We start from the raw sequence: 18,354 nt of genomic DNA, 5'->3' as shown, positions 1-18,354 counted from the left end.
GTACCAGTGGTCACGGAGGCCATGGGCATAAATTTCCCCTCAGAAATGACAGATGGTTTCTGGAAGTCTCCACTTGTGCTCTGAGCTTTTGTTAAATACGCTCTGTGAACTTAGTTATAGAAAATTACATGAAATCCCCAAAGATGGTACTGAGTCTAGAAGACCCCTAGCCAGCAACTTTCTCGTATTACAGAATCCAATGTTTAGATGAAGGGTTCCAGAACACTAGCTAGCTGAACCAACATGCCAACCAAATCTGGTTAAAACTGAAACACACACATGTGAGAGAAAAAGCCTACTATGAATTCCCCCTTCCCGATAAAAATCTTTTGAAAATCATCCTCCCACAACCTGCAAGAGGACCTTTCCGACAGTGTTCCTTCTCTGAACATTGTAACCCGATAAGCAAGCATAGCTAGTGCATGTTGATCATTGTTTGCCTAGAGACAATGACAGGGGAGATACCACTTGAGTAGCAGGTGTGAGATGAACCGACAAGGAAGGGTTATGCCCCCATAATAAAGGCATAAAGAAAGGTAGGCATACAATGAAATTGATAAAGACATGGTGAAATGCAAGAATGAAGTGGACTCTTTTCAATACTCCTTTTCAGTATTATTTTTAGATGGTATTAATGGCACTTAAGCTGCAAACAACTTAAACCATTTCAATCTTAATAGACAAGGATTGGGTGAGAGATTCATTTTCCTCTTGTATGGAAATAGATTGAGTCTCATAGCTATGTCTACTCTAAGACACCCAAAAGGACAAAAAGCCCTGAGATGAAAAGATGCCAGGGTCCTTCTTGATGTGTCTCACAAACACAAGATGTCTATTTTTACTTTTATTTTTTCAAAAAAAAAATAGGATCAGCTAGACAGAGCAGCAAGCCACTGGCATCATGCAAAAGGCAATAATTTTGGTATTTCCTCCCGCCTATCAAAAGAAGTTAGAATGAACGTGTTCCCTTAGAAAAGTGAGTATGGATGCTCCAAAATCAGCTATTTTCATCTTCACACCCGCTGAAGAAAATGCAACATCTGCCTTCCCACCAGGCAGTGGCTGAGGTGGCGCTTTAACCAATGCTTGCAAGCCTGCCTGAACTACCTATCCGCTGAAAAGGACGAAGTTCAGTAGGCTTCTCCCATTGGTTAAGGAGATTGCCACAGTGGGAGGAGTCTGTGATATCTTTTTTAATGAGAAAAGCAATTGCACCTTTATTAAACATGTGCTCTGATCAGCTTCCAACAAACTCCAGGTACCCTTGGGTCCCAAGGACATTCGTCTGGAGTAGGAGTTCTGTGCCGTGGCCTGTCCAAACTCAAGCTGAGGACATGCCAAAAATGTTCACTTGAACCCTAGTTAGAGTGACAGGGCCACCTGTGAACAGCTGTCCCCTTGGTGTGTAACCTATCACTAAAGGAACGTTGAGGAATGGAGACTCCGTCCACAAGCCAAGCCTGTCCTCTCAGAGGCTAGTCGAAGGAATAGCTGCCCTTGCCTACGTACCACGTCAGAGTGGCACTGTGTGAGGGCTATGGCCTGCCACTGGAGCTCCCTCACGGGGACAGGCGACACCTGCCACTGGAGCTCCCTCACGGGGACAGGCAACACCTGCTACGTGTGCAAAAGCTCCCCCTGTGTCCTGCCGCCACCATCTGAAATGAAGCTCTTATCTGATTCCTTTAGGTAGAGCAAGCTTTCAGTTGTGTATGGCACAGTGAAATATATTCTTCAATGTTATGTAATTTTGGACTAACAAGTCTATTTAAGGCACGTGTCTCAGTGTGAATATTTTAAAAAGGAAAAAAAAAACGAAAACAAAACAACAAAAACAAGACAACACTTAGTCCAACTCCAGTGTCTTTATCATTTACTCTCTGTCTTGAAGTAATGAGTTGTTCTCCAGCCCCTGGTCTTTGGTGTCTGTGGGTACCATTCCATTCTCCATCTCAGCTTGCTGCTGTATACACTCCGTCAGCATGGCTGTGCTGGAGTTGTCTGAGTTACACATCTTTTCTGTCTCCTCCTCTTTCTTCTCTTCATCCAGAGAGTAATTCCGAAAGGTCTTATAGATTTTCTGAACATCCTCTGGTAAGGTCTTTTTGAGATCTTTGTTTTTCCTCTTGGTGAGTTTGGAGGTGGACCCAAACTTGTTGATGATGTTGTCCTCAGAAGCGCCTTGCCCATGCTTGTTGAGCTGTTCTGACCCCTTAATGCGCAGGTTGTTGGGTCGGTTGTTGATGCTTTCCTGGGATGAAGCCTTGAAACGTCCTGTATCCAGGGCTGCAAAGACAGAACGCTTCTCTGGGGATAGCATGTCCAGAGAGTGGGCCCTCTGATCCAAGCCCAGCCTCCGGCGCTCCATACTGCGGATGGTGGCTGCTCGCTGCAGCTTGTCATGGATCTCAACGCTGAGTCGCCTTCTGGTCTCCCGGAACTCGGCGGTGACGTTAGCTTTCCACTCGGCTGCATGGGCTTTGATCTCACCCACCTGGACAAGACAGAGGAGCAAGAACAAACTAAGAAATCCCTCCAGCTTCATGCTTCTCAGAATCCCACAGCCCTCAGGCATCCCAGGAGGGAGGCTGTCTCTGGGGGAGACGGAGCAATGATAGTCTAAGGAAAGAGAAAACACTCTGTCTGTCTTCTCTGGTACTGCCTGCCATCCAGTTAGTCACCCACGTTGGACTGGCTAGTGATGGACCAATGAAGTAGGGAGAGCCTGGAAATTATGACTGAATAGAGGCAGATAGCATCTAGAAGAGAGATCAGGATTTGGGTTCCACTTGCTCTCTCTCTTTTCATTGTAAGACCCCATTTTTTTTACACAAATCTGTCTCATGGAATTTCTATCATAACATTAAAGGCCACACCTAACTCAGTCCAGGCCATAAAGTCAGTGCTCAACAAATCTTTGTCCTTTCCCGTCTTTGCAATACTTCTGTCTGGGTAAGATGACCAGCCTGTCCCAGCTTCCTGAATTCTGAACATTGAGGATAGAACTCCAGGGACGAGCACCAGCCTAGCATGTGCAAGGCCCCAGGGTTTGATTCTGGGGTATTGAGAAAGAAAAAATCCTGTGCCCTAGAAAGTCCCCTATGTCCTTGGCAAACTGTGATGGACAGTTAGCCCCGCTCTATTGGAGGCACACTACAACCCTGTGCTAAGGGACTTGTCTTGGCTGAGGAAGCCCCTCCAAGGGGCCTGATAACCATATTTCCATGGTTAAGATGCAGGAAAAGGGCATTCTTCACAAAAGCCACATAAAATGCTTTCTTAGAGAGTGAAGTTTTGCTGGAGACTCATTGCCAAATTCCTTGGTTGCTCAATCGACAGGGCATGAGGTACCCATATGCATCCTGCTTCCCTATACAGGTGAATTACTCAAGGTTTACTATCTAGCAAAGTCTATATGGGTGTCGTCCTTTTTTTTTTAAAATCAATATTCAGTGGGTCAGTTAGTCATCAGGGGAATCCGCCTGGAAATGGTCCTGTCAGCATTTACACAAGCTGGGAGCAGTATAAGCCTATGAACTGTGGGAGGGAGAAAGCTCCTTCAGCAGCTGTCTCCCAGGTCCCTTTAGACCAAACAAATTGAGCAGCTACCATTAAAGGAAGTGTCTGTCCCTCTTGTGTCCTTTTTAACTCCCTCTCCCACGTACTTATTTTCCTCTCCTCGCAGAGGAATGACATTTTGAATGTGTCTTTTCTTCTTGTCTTCCTTTTCTTGCCTTTGCAACCTTGGGGAGTCAAACAAGGCTTTTCACCAGGGGTCACAGATCAGATATCCTGTATATCAGATATTTACATTGCAGTTCATAACAGTAGAAAAATTACAGTTATGAAGTAGCAATAAAATAATTTTATGGTTGGGGGTCACCACAACATGAGGAACTGTATTAAAGGGTTGCAGCATTAGGAAGGTTAAGAACCAGTGGTGTAGAGTTTCATATAATAATCTAGGAGTGAAGATTGTAGGTATCAGGAATAAAATCTGAGAATTTGACCATGGTGGGACATGGGAAATATGGCCCTATGGCTGGCCACTGTTCAGTGACTTTTACCTCATGGAGGACAGGCCAGCTTCCCCAGGCTCCCTACAAGTCCACAGAGCCTCCCATGTGTCTGCTAACACAGACAACTGTGTTCTTCCTGCGGCAACCATCCACCCTCACTGGCCATTTCCCTTTTTTTGTTTTTTAACATTTTTAAGAAGTTACTAAAGGTTCTAAAAATGACTACTGTCCACTCAACTTTGCTTCTAAATAGACAGAAAGAGAATTCATAAAATCCCCTCCTGGACTCAGAAACAGGCATTCTCAACAAGGGCTAATGGGACGTCACAGACATTTTGGGGGTCAGGAAGGAGTCCTACCTCTTCTTTCGTCTTTTTGGATAAAACGCGCAGCCAGTCTCCTATCATACTAAGGACAGCTGCGAAGTAGGCAAGACCAACAAGGATCCAAAACCACACCAACGGCTTATACCACTCTCGGTAGTTGATGCCAGCATTTCTCCCTGAAATCAAGCAAATGGTACTTTAACAAGCAAATGGTCAGCAGTTGATCTTCACAGAGCACGTTCCAGTTTGTGGAGAACACTATCATTCCATAATCCAGTGAGAGCCATTAACATCACAAAAGCTGGAGGCTTGCTTGTAGATTAATTTCTTTGATTCTTAACCACTAAAAATAAACCTCAATTCTGCAACAGAGAAATGTCAGTAGCCACTTGGAGTTATCTACTCTCACTGGCAAAGAATTGGACTTCACAGAAAAAGTATCTCAGATGTCAGCCCACCTGTCGTTCTGTTTTTACCAAACTTCTCTAAATTTACCTTACCACTGTGAGGGTTCAGCAGTACACCCTGTCACTCAAGCAAAGACAGGAGGATCCACTGTCAATTGAAGACCAGCCTGGGCTATTCAGTGAGTTCCAGGTGAGCCAGAGCTACGTAATGAGAACTTGACTCTTGAAAGGAGAGAAGGGAGGTGGGCAGGGGGAACAAGGAGAAGACAGAGTGGAAAGGAGTAGGAGGTGGAAGAAGGGGAGAGAACAGGGAAGAGGGAGAAGCCAGAATGGGAGGGGAAGGGAGGGCAGAGGAAAGAGTGGAGGCAGAGAAGGGGAAGAAAGGGAGAGGAAGAGTGAGATTTCAAGCCCTTGGAATTGTTTCCTTCGAAATTCTGCCTGCATTTACCAAGAAAACGAGTGGGTAGAAAATGAAGTAGAATTAGATGTGACAACATTACTGAGACTTTGATCCGTGAAGTAGCGATCCGATGCTAACGTGAGAGGGATGGTGTTTACATGACGCTCATCCTGGGGTCAATTAGGCCAAGCAATTAGAATCACCATATCCTAGAGCTAAACAGTACCTGTGAGACCAACTAGTTCAATCTCATCATCGTATAAATAAGGATCACAGTAAAAAAAAAAAAAATCCATCAAAACAAATTGGCCAGTTGCCTAACGGTATTGACTAGCTATTCCAGTAAGACAAATGGTCATTTATTCCAAATAATTAGCCAACTTGTTCTAGCCTCCATACTAGCACTGCTGAGGGCACCACTCACTCACCCAGAGAGCAAGCAGGGTGCCTCTAAGACAACTCACATTAGGACACTGGGTGACGAAAGATCTCTAGCCTTTCCCCTTGGGTCATGGTTACCTCCATACCTGGCATCACCGAAACTGTACTGAGCTCTATTGTGTCAAGAATACCTTGAAAAGCCTGGTGCACACCCACTGGGACCCATGGGTCTTAATAAATCCAAACCTACTCTGCGACACAACCCATGAATTCTACGGCAACAAGAATAGGTCTGGAGATGTGCCTGAGGGGCCCTCATGCAGAGGACCCACAGGTAAATGTAACTCACATTCTGGGGGATTTGACACCTTCTTTTCTGAAGGGCACCAGGTACATGCATTGTGCACATTCATAAGTACAGGAAAACATGATAGAAAAAAAAATAGGGAGAAAAAGGATTCCCAGCTCTGGCACAAGGTTCTGAGGTGTCTGGCGTCTCTTTGCTTTGCTCAGGTGCCTTCTTTTTCTCCCCTGCGGCCAACCTTCTTCAGAATTGATGCTCATTTCATTTTCTTTGTGTGCTGGACTCATTTCTTTGTGCTTTTTCCACTTTGGATTAAGTATTTGCCTTTGCAAGTCACTAGAACCCAGACAAGACTGTCACTGGGGCAGACACTAGCCAACAACCCAGACCACATCCTTCTGTGTAGACGTTCATCAGCCATGGCCAGAATGGCAAGCTCTGTGTGCAGTCCCGCTCAGAGCTGTGAAATACTGTGGTGCCACTAGGCTGTCCCCAAGTAGGTCAGCTGCAAAATGAAGCAACAATCAATCCCGAGTGGTTTGCATTTCCAGTCATATTCTGGTAGAGGTGATACCCAGTAAGATCACGGTGACCACCAGCTCTTGGTCATCTACATCATTTGAATAGTCCAGCAATCCTCCCTGTCAGTCAGAATATTGACCCTCCATATCCACAAGTTGTCTGGGTGAATTCAACCAGAGGTGGACACGTGCATGCCTTTTTCTTCTCATCAGTCGCTAAACACTGTAGTGTGCTGACTGTTTGCATAGTGTTCACATTGTATTAAGAACAAGACATCTGCACACAGATGGTTTAACATGCACAAGACAATGAGCGTCAATTCTGGGTAAAAGTTACATTGTTTCTCATGAGGGGCCTGAGCATCTGCTGATTTTAGTGTCTACAGATTCCCATAGTCAATCCTCTGGAGGTACCAAGCGCACTCTATTAATAAATACACTGATAAAACATCCCACTAAGTACATTTTCCACAAATATTCAACAGGTGGATCCACGTGAGCTCTGGGAACTGTACTTTGGCAGATACTGAAGGAACAGCCTAGCAATTTCAAAAGCACTTGCTACACAAGCATGAGAACCTGAGCTGGGATCCCAGCACCCGCCTCCCAAACTGGACATCCCATGTATGCCTGTTAGCCCAGCTCCAAGGAGGACAGAAACAGAAACATTACTGGGGTTTGATAGCTTCTAGTTTAAACAACAACAACAAAAAAAAATCTGAGCCCCATATTTAGGGAAAAACCCTGCCTCAAAAGAGTGGACAGAGAATGACAGTCAAGGACACTCAATACCTGCACCCACACACATGTGCTTATGCTCATACAGACACACATATTACATATGTATAAATTAAAGAACATGGTGCATTCCATGAGCATTATATATGCTAAGAAACCTTAGTCTATGGAGGCCTCTGAGTGAAAAGAAAGTACAGTTCTGTGATCTCTAGTAAGGAAGAGACCCACCCAAACGATAGAGGTCTGAGGATAAAGGGCCAGCATGTACCAAGAGTTCAGTCCACAGCAGCTAGTAATAATAACCAAAAACCATAAATGGGCTTCGAACTTTTCCCTCAGCTCACCAGGCCACTCCCATTTTTAGGAGCGCTTTCTCTTAATCAACAGTCAAGAGAAAAGCAAGGAGGAAAGGCAGAAACATTTGGCTAGTTCTCACAGTCAGAGCTGTCCTTTGTCCTGACTGACAGGTTGACCAGAGCTATTGGTTGGAGACTGGGGTCTGTCACCAGTGTGCAAGCTGTCTTTAGTCCTCAGGTCAGTGATATTAGCCCAGACATTGTCAAAACACCAGCTTTTGCAAATGACCCTGGGAAGTCTTTGAAATTGGTGTGAAGCAGCTCTTCCTTCTCTGCTCTCACAGGTATTTCTTCTAGATTGGAACCTCATCTGACTTTCCCCAGGGACCATCGTCTATGGATGATACAAAGGGGCGGCCTAAATATGCTTATAGAATGAATATGCTTATATGCTGAAAGTTGTTCTTTGCAGCTCGGGTTCTCCCTCAAGCTTTAGAACTCCATCCAGACCTCTGTGGTTGGGTCTTGTACACAAGAAACAACTGGGGGGATCCTGTGTCTGGTCAGCAGAGACAGTGACTTTCACCTCAGTGTGAGGAGCTTTCCCCTGCCTGCTTCTGTAGACCAACCTCCGTGTCAACTGCTCTTGAGTCTGATCTTTGGCTAATTATGGCCTTTTATCAAGTTAACTTGGGAAACCTTAATGCAGTTGAGAAATCAAAGATTCAGTGAGAAATTTGTTTCTCCCTTACATAATTCATGCAGTGATGACAGCCAGTAAGTCAGCATCTTAAGGAGGAGGGGCCTGGCTTTCTTCTCAGGCAGAAAAAATAATAAATAAACAAATAGCTTGATGCTGCTCATATCACACTGAGTTGACAAACACTGAGCCATTTCTACTTACCTCCTCTGCAAATACCTGTTAACATGATTTTGATTCTTCCCAAAGCTGCGGACCTGGACCAAAGGCCTTGGGAATGCTGGCCAACCAGATTAGAACAGGGCTAAATCCCAACTCCCTGTCACCATGATTTGGAAAAGGACACCCAACAATGTTTTCCCCACCAAAGCTCAAGTGACTGGGAAAGTCCAGGTTGCTTACCTGCCACAAAATCACCAAAGCCTACTGTAGTCAGGGTGACCACCACGAAGTAAATGGACTCCAACGTTGTCCAGCCCTCGATGTATTTAAAAATGACAGCGGGGATTGTCACAAACACGATGCAGCCAGCCAAGATGAACAAAATAGTTGAGATGACCCGGATCTTGGTCTGACTCACTTGCTTTTTCTAGGATGACAAAGGAATAAGAGGAACAGGCAAAGTCAGAGACAGTATCCTGGATTCAGAAGACAGACACCCAGAAAGGAATGTTACGTCTGTTGTTTTTAATTTTTCTCCAGTCATAAACATGTGTGTAGAAAGAAATGTGCACTCAGATATTTCCTGGTGGTCTATGAAGGCCCCACATTTGAAGTTGGAGTCTCTATGTGCTTTGCATGATCCCATTACTACAGCCCAATTCTGATCCGAGTCACTGGTGTGATTGCAATTATTTCCCAAGATCTTGCAGACATGGTTTTATGTGTTACTAATATACCGGGGATCTGACATTCAGGGCTCCTCACACATTGGCAGGGTCAAGAATAATAGGTTAGGGGAGGGAGAAATGACATTGGTTTGCTAGAGGCAGTAAAATCTACGCCCGCATTCTTTGTGTCTCCCAACAAATGAGGGGAAACAAAAGAAAATGGAGCCATAACAGAAAAAAAACCCACCATCCCTCATTTGTGGCAGGCTCCAACCAAGCTTTAGTATATATCTTTATCCACTGTGAAATGTGTATTATTCTAAGCACATGTTGAGTTGAGTTTCTAAGCACACGTTGAGTTGAGTTACTGCTATGGTCATAATGTGTGTTGCCTTCATCACCATACATAACAGGAGATGATTCCAAATGAAAGGTCCTTTTCTAAAAAGTCAGTGGGACCCTCCTCCTGTACCCACTTCTAAAGGAGCCATCAGTTGGGTAGTAAAAATGCATGAAGACTGGGAATTATATTGATACAAATGAACCATACCAGCATGATCCAAGGTGGATATGCCTCACCCTTGGTAGGGCCCTCTGATGCACTATGGTCTAACCTGCCTTGCCTCTCATGGAAATCTTCTCCGGACTCCCAAAACTGATGCTAGAGAAGATGATTCTGTCATTGAGGGACTTGAATGCCATTTAATGACATAAATTTATGAAGCGGGTGCTTACCACCAGACTAGGTGGCCTGGTTACATTGCCTAGGTTATTCTTGGCAAGCACTTGGGGACAATGTAGGAAATCTGCTTCCTGTTCTTTGCTCTCAAGAGCACAGACAGGCCAGTTGCATTCATATTCTTCATTTGATTGATATAAAACAGACACCAAGAGGGGCCAAGGGACTTGCACAAAAGGATGCTGTAATGAGGGTCAGAGCTAAGATTAGAATTCTGATGTAATTAAGTCTCAGCCCTGCACTTGATGATGGAAACAGCTCCCAGGTTACTCAGCAATTGATCAGCTCAAAGAAAATTGCCAAAGAAAGTCGACCCTCTCTACCACGGGACATCAGATGCAACCCTCCCGAAGAACAGGCCATCTTGTGTCCGTTATGGAAAGACTGGGGATGAAAAGTAGTCGGTGTGTAAACTGTCTGGGAAAGGCTAAAGAAATACAAAGCAAGTCATCCTCTGACTACTGGGAGGGCAGTTAGCATATAAAGTGTGAGCAGGCTGGGGACAACAATTTAACCTATGGTGCTTGTCTCCTCATATCCTCAGGAGGGCCTTCTGGGGAAAAAATGCTGATATTGATATAGCAAGATCAATGAAAATACCATTTTTTCCTCGAAGTGTCACAGGAGAGATTGGTCACCTGAGAATCACAGAGCATGCTCTGCCCATTTTGGGAATTACTGTGTTGAATGCCAGAACATTGAGGAGAGGCAGCTGAGCCCCTCTGACAGTCCAGGAACTTACTAGTCTGGTTTAGTTTGTAACCAAGAGTCCGAAATGAGATTTCATGGCAGGTTATTATGTTCATCTAATTGCTGGCAAGGGGACTATCACCCCCACCCCTTTGTGTAGATCCTCCTCCTCAAATGTATAGTGAAATTAAAGTGAATTAAATGTTTATGTAATACTTGTCAAGTCCTAGATTAGAATGTGAGCACAACTCTTATCTGAATGAGAAGGGTGGTGAGGATGTGGGACACTGGAATACTATCCAATCTCCTGAAATGGGCAGGAGTAGGTTTGCTTGATGGAGGCGAAGGCAAGCATATAACAAAGGCTGGGTACTGGTACCCTGGTGGCATTGTCTGTAAGAGGGCTCACTGGCAAGGTAGACATTTCTCCTTCTGCTTCCTGCCCGCACCAACCAGACTGTTTCTGGACTCCCTGGAATTATGCTCAGAAAACATTTGGAATGTTTGATTATTTGAGGAATTTGGGAGACTTAAGAAATATTTTTGCATGACTATGACTATGTAGAGAGGTATGACATAATGCATATATCCACAAGAGATGTGAGCCTCAAGTTGTAGTAATGTCTGTTATTCTGGACATTGTTTTTGCGCTCCACTAGATACAAGGACAAATCATCAACTGCCTTCACTGAGCATCAGCTGTCACTCTCAGTCTCAACGCATGTTGTGACTCTACAAGAATATGCTCCTGCTATAGAAGGACAGTCTAGGGATAGACTACCTGAGCCACAACTTGTCCCTATTGCTAAGCCAAGCTGAGTGACCTCATGCAAGCTTCTCAACCTCAATACAATGGAGATAGGAAAGTCCAGCTTGTGGAGGTGGTTTAGAAGATGAAATCTGTATAGGAGTCAGTGCAAGGTCTCCCTAGTGCTCAGTGGTTGTGAACTGGCACCTTGGGCATGAAGGCTCAAGTCTTCCTGTAATGTAAGCAGTGCCAGACTTATTGTTTCTCTTTGCTGATGAGATATGTCTTCTCCTAGCTTAAGACGACTTCCACTCAGGTTCAGATCACTGACCCTTGTCCCTTCCTGGATACATTACACCACACAATCGCATTTTCAATATTTCCTCTTTCCTTGGTTCTTCAGTGTCAACCTTATCTGAGACTCTCAGAAAATCTCAGCTCACAACATTGGTAGCAGGATTTTTGTTTGGTTGTTTCTTTGGTTGGTTTGGTTTGGATTGGTTTTTTTTTTTTTTCATTTGCCTTCTTGTTCACTTCCTCCTGGTCCTCATCAACTTTCTGAAACTGCTAAGAACTGGCAATAGCATTTAGGCTGTGAGAAACAGGCTGCCAAATGGACCTGAGAGACCTGAGTCTCACCCTTTCTGTATTCACAAACCCTGTGCCTCAGGTCACTTACAGAACGAAGCTATTTCCCTGGTGCCATCCCTAGGCAAAATGATATCACGTATGCAGCAGTGGTTGTCTGTCTGCATGCCATGTTGTAGCAGAAGTGAGAAAGCTGTTGGGCGTTTCTGTCCCACTCTTAATCCCCACACTCTGCCGACTGGTTAGGACAGAGGACTTGCTATTCAGATTCTTCTGCCGAAATTGTTACAAAACACCGTTGGACCAAACTAGTTCTTGTATCAACTGATGCTGACTATAGGAACTCTTACAAAACTCAAAGTCCATCTCACTGTGTGCAGCTCTACTAAGAAACACGAGCCTCATAAGCAGGAGGAAAGGACCAGCTTGGATAAGAATGTGTGCTTGCAGCTCTGTTTACTTATTTCAGCCCTCAGGAGGCCAACCACATGTCCAATTACTGTGGGCACCATCCCTTGCTTGTTTTTGTTTATAGAAACAATGTTATATTAGAGAGTGTGCAGATATTTCTGTTCATTCACTGGCTATTTTTTTTCCATTTGATTTTTTTTTTACTCCTTTGTAATAATACCTGCTTTTCTCCTCATTTTTATGAGATTTCTTAGAATTTTGACATACACTATCCAGATTGTTCTGTCTGCTTTAGGAGTATTTTTAGTGTGTGTTTTTATCCAGGACATTGGAGATTTTAGTCAAAGACATTGAAACAAAATTGCCAGAAATAGGAGCTTGATGTGCCGAGCCCTCCTTTATGGTATAACTGGGCTTTGTTGAGATTCGCATATGTCACCATGGTAATACAACTGAACTGAGGATAATTTCTCCCCATGGAAAGACAATGGGCACTGTCTTGGTAAAGATCGGCTTTTATTTTCGTTTTATGTTTTCTGCCAATTTCGTCTAAAAGGTCTAAAACAATAGTTCCAACCTGGCAGCAAATAGCCACAAAGCATAAGCAACCCTAGAGACTTAAAGAAGTTTGAACACCATTGTCCATCGTGGCCACATTCCAAACACATATTAGTGAGCTCATGAAGAAAAACCTCCATGGAGACCACGTACAACCCCTAAAATTCAAATATGCAAATGGACTGAAAGGTTGGAAAAGATTCCATTTCTGTGTTGGGCCCTTTTGGGACCTTGAACTACACATCAGCCCCCAGAAAAAGATGAAGGCCAAAGAAAAGATGAAGGCCGACACCCCAGTCCCCGGGGATAAGCTGAAGGCTGTGGGACCCCTCTTCAGGGGAAGTATTAGCTAATGGAAAAACCTAAGTTACACAAAGTTGCTGGCTGCAGCCCATTCCCCAACCCATAGTCATACAGAGAATGTTGACCACCCAAGTTCCCCTGTCAGCTGGGTAATATTTCAGATAGCCCCTGCGGTTAGCAAAGAGTCAGCAGCTGTCTGGAAGATATAACTAGGGGGGCTGTTGCTATCTCCCTTAGACAATAATAGCTTATCACCTAGTCTTTAGCCATTTATGATATAGGATACATAATTTTATATTTTGAGACTGTAACGTTGTGACTGTTTTGTGGTTTTTGTCCTTATAAACCCCTTACAATAGTAGACAAGGTCCTTTTCCCTACATCTGCTGTGTCAGACTGTGAGGCAGAGGATCCGTGCTAGCCCGTACTTTGATACAAAACCTTGCTTTTGCATTTAGGAAGTATGGCTCCATGTTGGTCTTCTTGGGGGTATTCTAGGACTCGGGCACAACAGACAATCTGTATATCCATATAGATAAAGAGATAGAGATGAATAGATATAGATGTGTTACATCCAGCCTGATACATGTCATGGATTGGTCAACTCAGCACAGTTGAAACCCAAAGGGAAATGATGAAATAATATAATAATCCCGGTCCAGAGACTTCCAGGCTTTCTACCAAATGCCACCGATTCGAAGTTGGTATGGCCCCATTTTCTTAGTGTTGTGCCCAGATTGCGATCCCAAGGGAGACCGCCAAAAACCAGAGATGGGACTGTAATTGGCAAGATTTTATTTGTAAGCATAATACAAGCTAGCTTAGGAACTCATCTCCAACACCCCTTGCAGCAAGGTAGAGAGAAGTTAGAGCTCCTCTGTGGGGTTAGCTTTTAAAGGCAGGAGAAACACAAGCCGCCCTTCAGGGCGGTCGGGGGGGGGGGGTTGAAGGTCTTTGCTTTCTCTCCCAGCTTGTTTGTTGCTCTTAGAGCAAGGCCACCCTGTTTCTCAGTCAGGCTGTCTTTATCAGCCTGTACCAGGTGGCCAGGCGTAATTTATCAGGTGGGATAGGGGAAGGCCACTCTCTTCCTGGGAACAAGCTAGTCTGGGTTTCTATTTTTGAAACATTCTGCTAGGAAATTTCTTCTCGATCCTTCGATTTCCAACAGCTGGGCACCAAGGGGTTGGTTTTATCTAAGATGTTAACTCCAGCTCTGCCATCTTCATCCCCAGGAGTTTTGGGTTTATGCTAAACTCTTCATGATCTTGATGCGCGTAGCTGGCTGCTCAGGTGTCTTAACCTCTCTGGGTGGCTGCTAAAGGTATTCTAATTTCTTAGAGAAATCTTGTCCTGGCCTTCTGGAGAGGTGCAGTTGCAGATTTGATTTGTAGTCACATTATCAAAGCAGCTGGAGTGTCTCTTAACTTAGTTCTTACTTTCTAAAGATATGCCAATCAGAATATCCATTTCAACATCTCTGGGCTTCAAACTTCCGTGCAAACGATATTGCTCATTTTCACATTCACAGGCACTTCTTTGTGTCATATTTTAGAGGTTGTTTTCTTTAAAAAAAAAATATAGCTCAGCTCTAAGTCATTTTTCTTCTTTCCTTGCACTAAAGTACACAGTCGAAGGTGTATTTTCTCAGTACAATCATTGTGTGACACTTCCTAGAGAGCTAGGGCACCAACAACAAAGCAAAGTAACAGCGCCATAAAAGTCTGGCTTAGCACACCAGAGTGTTCACGGGGGTTATATACAGGAAAATAGGAGAGGAGTTACTTTTAGGGCCGTGGATTACTCAGAAGAAACTCACCAGAAAGCTCACTTCAGCATGGCTGGCAGCTCAAGCTGTGTTCCTGGAGCAACCCGCAGGATGCTCTTCCAATTGCAGATGCTCCTATAACCCCTTTTGGAGAAACTTTGTGAATCTTGTAACTTCCAGGAGCTTCCTGTGCCCTCAAGTTTCCCCAGTATTCTGATAGAGTTCAATTAATTAAAGTTTTCGAAGCCTCCCTCCTCCTTCTAGCAGGGAATGTTTGGATTCAGAGGAAATAGCTACATGTGTTCTTTTATAAAATTTTCCTTATCTGCCTCAGATAACATTTTTTCAACATTGGATTTTTCCTGCTTGATTTTTGTGGGACTTAACGTATTTATTTTTGTAAAGCTAGTGGGGAATTGCCAAGCTTGTGTAGTTGTCCTCACATCTTTGCACGATTTTCATACAGCCTATATTTTAGGTCCGTGCCTCTTCCAGCTGGGCATCAAAGTTAAAATCATCCTCTTTTGAAGGACGTAGGACCAGGACCACCGGTACAGGATTTCTTGGAAAACCTACTCCATTTACCGATTGCATGTGTGTCTGCTTCTTTATAAATTGAAATTTGGCTATCTTTCATCTGCACTCCCTTTACAAGAAGTTAAAGTAGGATGAAAGATCCCTGCTTTTTCCATCCGTAGCTATATTTTCGGTCTGGCAGTCACAATGTTTTCACGATGAACATATCGGAGAGCAGTGTTGCCCCTGGCTTCCGTGACATTTGAATCTGCACTATGTTCTAGCAGACTAGAGGTTCTCCTCGCTGGTGTGTAGTCCAAGTATGAGTAGTGTTGTTGTAGACCGTCACGTCCATGCAGCACTTCTACTATGGAAGGTACCTGGTCTAGATGTCTCTTGTTATTTCTTATCCTGACCATTTCATGTCAAGTGCAACCACCATCCTCCACTTGCAGAGGACCACCAGCTGGAGGATTGGCCTTCTCAACCCCGCTCCTTCCTGCTGGGATATCTAGCGCAGCTCCTTCACAGGTCCACTTCTCAGCTTCCTTTTTTCTATTTCCTTTATATTCGGGGCAGCATCCTGATCACAGTCTTTTTTTTTTTTTTCAATAGAAAAGTGTGGGCCTTCAGCTTTGGCGCTTTTTCTTGTGAATCAGTCCAGCACAGTAAGGGCTTTCTGAGAAGCCCCGCCCACTGCTTCTGTGCTTCCTCCTTTTTCACTTTGACCTTGGCTGTGCCCTGATAGCAGACCACCATTTTGAGGTGTGAAGCTACAGTGTGACCCTTTCGTCTGAACAAGAGGACTCTGACTTGTGTACTTCCAAAGCACACTCGCTGTGGCCTGCCCCATGCTTATGGTGGCCCTAGACAGGGTACTGGAAACCCCAGGCCACCTGCTGGAGTCCCTGCAGGGACTGGTGGACAGAGAAAGCTCGGGGAAGAAGAAAGGTGGAGTCTCCAGCCAGATGTAGAGAAGGCAGGATGGACAAGATGGAGATGAGACAACGGAGCACATGGAAGAATGTAAATCTAAAAATATGGGCTAATTTGAGTTCTAAGAGCTAATTAGGAACATGTCTGAGCCAAAGCTAAGCTTTCATAATTAATAAGTCTCTGTGTTATTTTTTGTTTTTGTTTTTGTTTTTGTTTTTTTTTTTTTTTGTGAGCTGGCAGGGCCCAAAGGAAAGTTCAACCTCACAACTCTGGGTTTATATAAGGAAACCCATCTGTTCACAGCTAAACCAATATTCACCAAATATTGAGAGAATACATTGAGCTTCAATTTCTCTTTGCTTGTTTGTTTTTCAAGACTGTGTAACAGTCCTGGCTGTACTGTAACTCACTTTGTAAAACAGTGTCTTCACACTTGTTGAGACCCACCTGTCTCTGCCTCCCAAGTGCTGGGATTAAAGGTGTGTGCCACCACCGACCAGCTAAGCTTCAATTTCGATTACCATGATTTTTATTAATTCTTTGAGAATTTTACATTATGCACCACGACACAGCTCTTTTCCCAGTTCCTCCGTATCTGCCCCACACCCTTGTAGTGTCACCTCCAAAAGAAAAAATTAAAAATATTAATTAAAGAAAACAAAAAAAAATTGTTTGATCCTCCATCTTTCTCCTCTCCAACACCTCTTCACTTGCCTGAGAGGCATTGGGAGCTGTGTTGTGTCATGCAGTGTACCCTTTTGTCCACGCAGCTTTACTTGCAAGTGTTCACTGAAATGAGTTGTTGGTCTGATTCTGATTCAAGGCCTCTGGTACACCATCAATACTAGACCCTCACCAAAACTCCCCTCAGATGTCCTGCTGTTGCCCTGAGTCACTCAGATCCTGCAGCTATGATTCCTAAAGACCAGTCCCTTCACATATTCTGGCAGGTCATAGGTAGGATAGATGTTGGGGTGGGCCAACTCAAAGCCTTCAATGTGGGTCTGGATGGTCAATGATTTGGTGGCCACTGGGACCACCTCCCTCAGGTAAGGAACAGAGCCAGTTCTTCTATGTCCATGTCATTGGGGCCAGCTCTCCCAGGCCCATGGTGAGCCATCTTTCCTGCCTGTGGGACCAGCTCTCCCACAAGGGGCAGCGCCAGCTCTCCGAGGGTCAGCAGAAAGGCAGTGCTGGATCAGAACAGCCCGGGTTTTTCAATAATGCATGGTTCTTCTTCTTTTTTTTTGAAAGAGGGTTTACTGGCATAACCGCCCTGGTTGTCCTGGAACTAGCTCTTGTTAACCAGACAGGCCTCAGACTCATAGAGATAGACCTATCTCTGCATCCCAAGGGGCAGGGGGGGGGGGGATTAAAGGCGTGTGCCACCACCCACCTCCCCCCCCCGTTCACTATGTATGGTTCCTATGGCCCCCTGTGGTAACATGGGCCACAGAGACTAACATGGACCCCAGCTGCAACAGGACCATGGACCCATGCATTGCCCTTGGCAGTACCCCAAGCCCAGATGTCAGCATGGCCCCACGTGGCAGTGCAGGTCACTCAGATCTATATGGTCCCTGTTGTCATGATTCAGCCATATGGTCTCAGGTAGCTGACCGGACCCTGGGCATCTGCATAGCCCTTGGTGGTAACTGGAGTCACAAGCTTCAATTTTTTTTAAAAGATCGGTTTATTTATTATTTTAAGCATATGGGTGTTTTGTCTACTGTTATTTGTAGTTGATTTTTTTCTTTTTTTTTTTTTCACTCTTTACTCTTTGCTCGTTGGGGACCTGGTCAGTCAGCTCTCAAACACAAGGAGTCTTAGTTTTACTTAGAAATGTTCAACCTTAGCTTGGCTTGTTTCTATTCAGCTTTTCTTAAATTATCCCATCTACCTTTGGCCTCTGGGCTTTTCATCTCTCTCTATTGTATTTGCCTTTCTTTACTTCTTGCTCTGTGGCTTACTGTGTAGCAGGATGGCTGGCCCCTGAGATCCTCTTATCCTTCTCCTTTTTTTTGACTCCTTGATCCTCTCTTTCCAGATTCCTCCTCGTAATCTCTCTGCCTGCCAACCCCACCTATTTCCCTCTCCTGCTAGCTATTAGCCATTCAGCTCTTTATTAAGCCAATCAGGTGTTTTAAACAGGCAAAGTAACACAGCTTCACAAAGTTA

General features: G+C 44.5%; 1 protein-coding gene across 2 annotated transcripts in view; it reads right to left on the bottom strand.

The window, feature by feature from the left end:
* Positions 1-1,312: 1,312 nt before the first annotated feature.
* The window catches only part of Kcnk10 (potassium two pore domain channel subfamily K member 10), a 135,064-nt gene continuing 118,022 nt past the window's right edge, over positions 1,313-18,354 (bottom strand). For both annotated transcript variants that reach the window (XM_041633288.1, XM_041633289.1), the window contains exons 5-7: positions 8,495-8,681; positions 4,379-4,521; positions 1,313-2,494 (exon numbers count right to left, since the gene is read on the bottom strand). In XM_041633288.1, coding sequence (XP_041489222.1) covers positions 1,874-2,494; positions 4,379-4,521; positions 8,495-8,681 — 951 coding nt within the window. In that variant the 3' untranslated portion in view covers positions 1,313-1,873. The remainder of the gene's footprint in view (positions 2,495-4,378; positions 4,522-8,494; positions 8,682-18,354) is intronic.

Source organism: Microtus oregoni, unplaced genomic scaffold, assembly GCF_018167655.1.
Source record: "Microtus oregoni isolate MIOR12 unplaced genomic scaffold, Mior012 000043F_ref0000047, whole genome shotgun sequence".
NCBI classification, from domain to species: Eukaryota; Metazoa; Chordata; class Mammalia; order Rodentia; family Cricetidae; genus Microtus; species Microtus oregoni.
The sequence above is the reverse complement of the archived record's forward strand: the minus strand, read 5'-3'. Positions and strand labels throughout refer to the sequence as shown.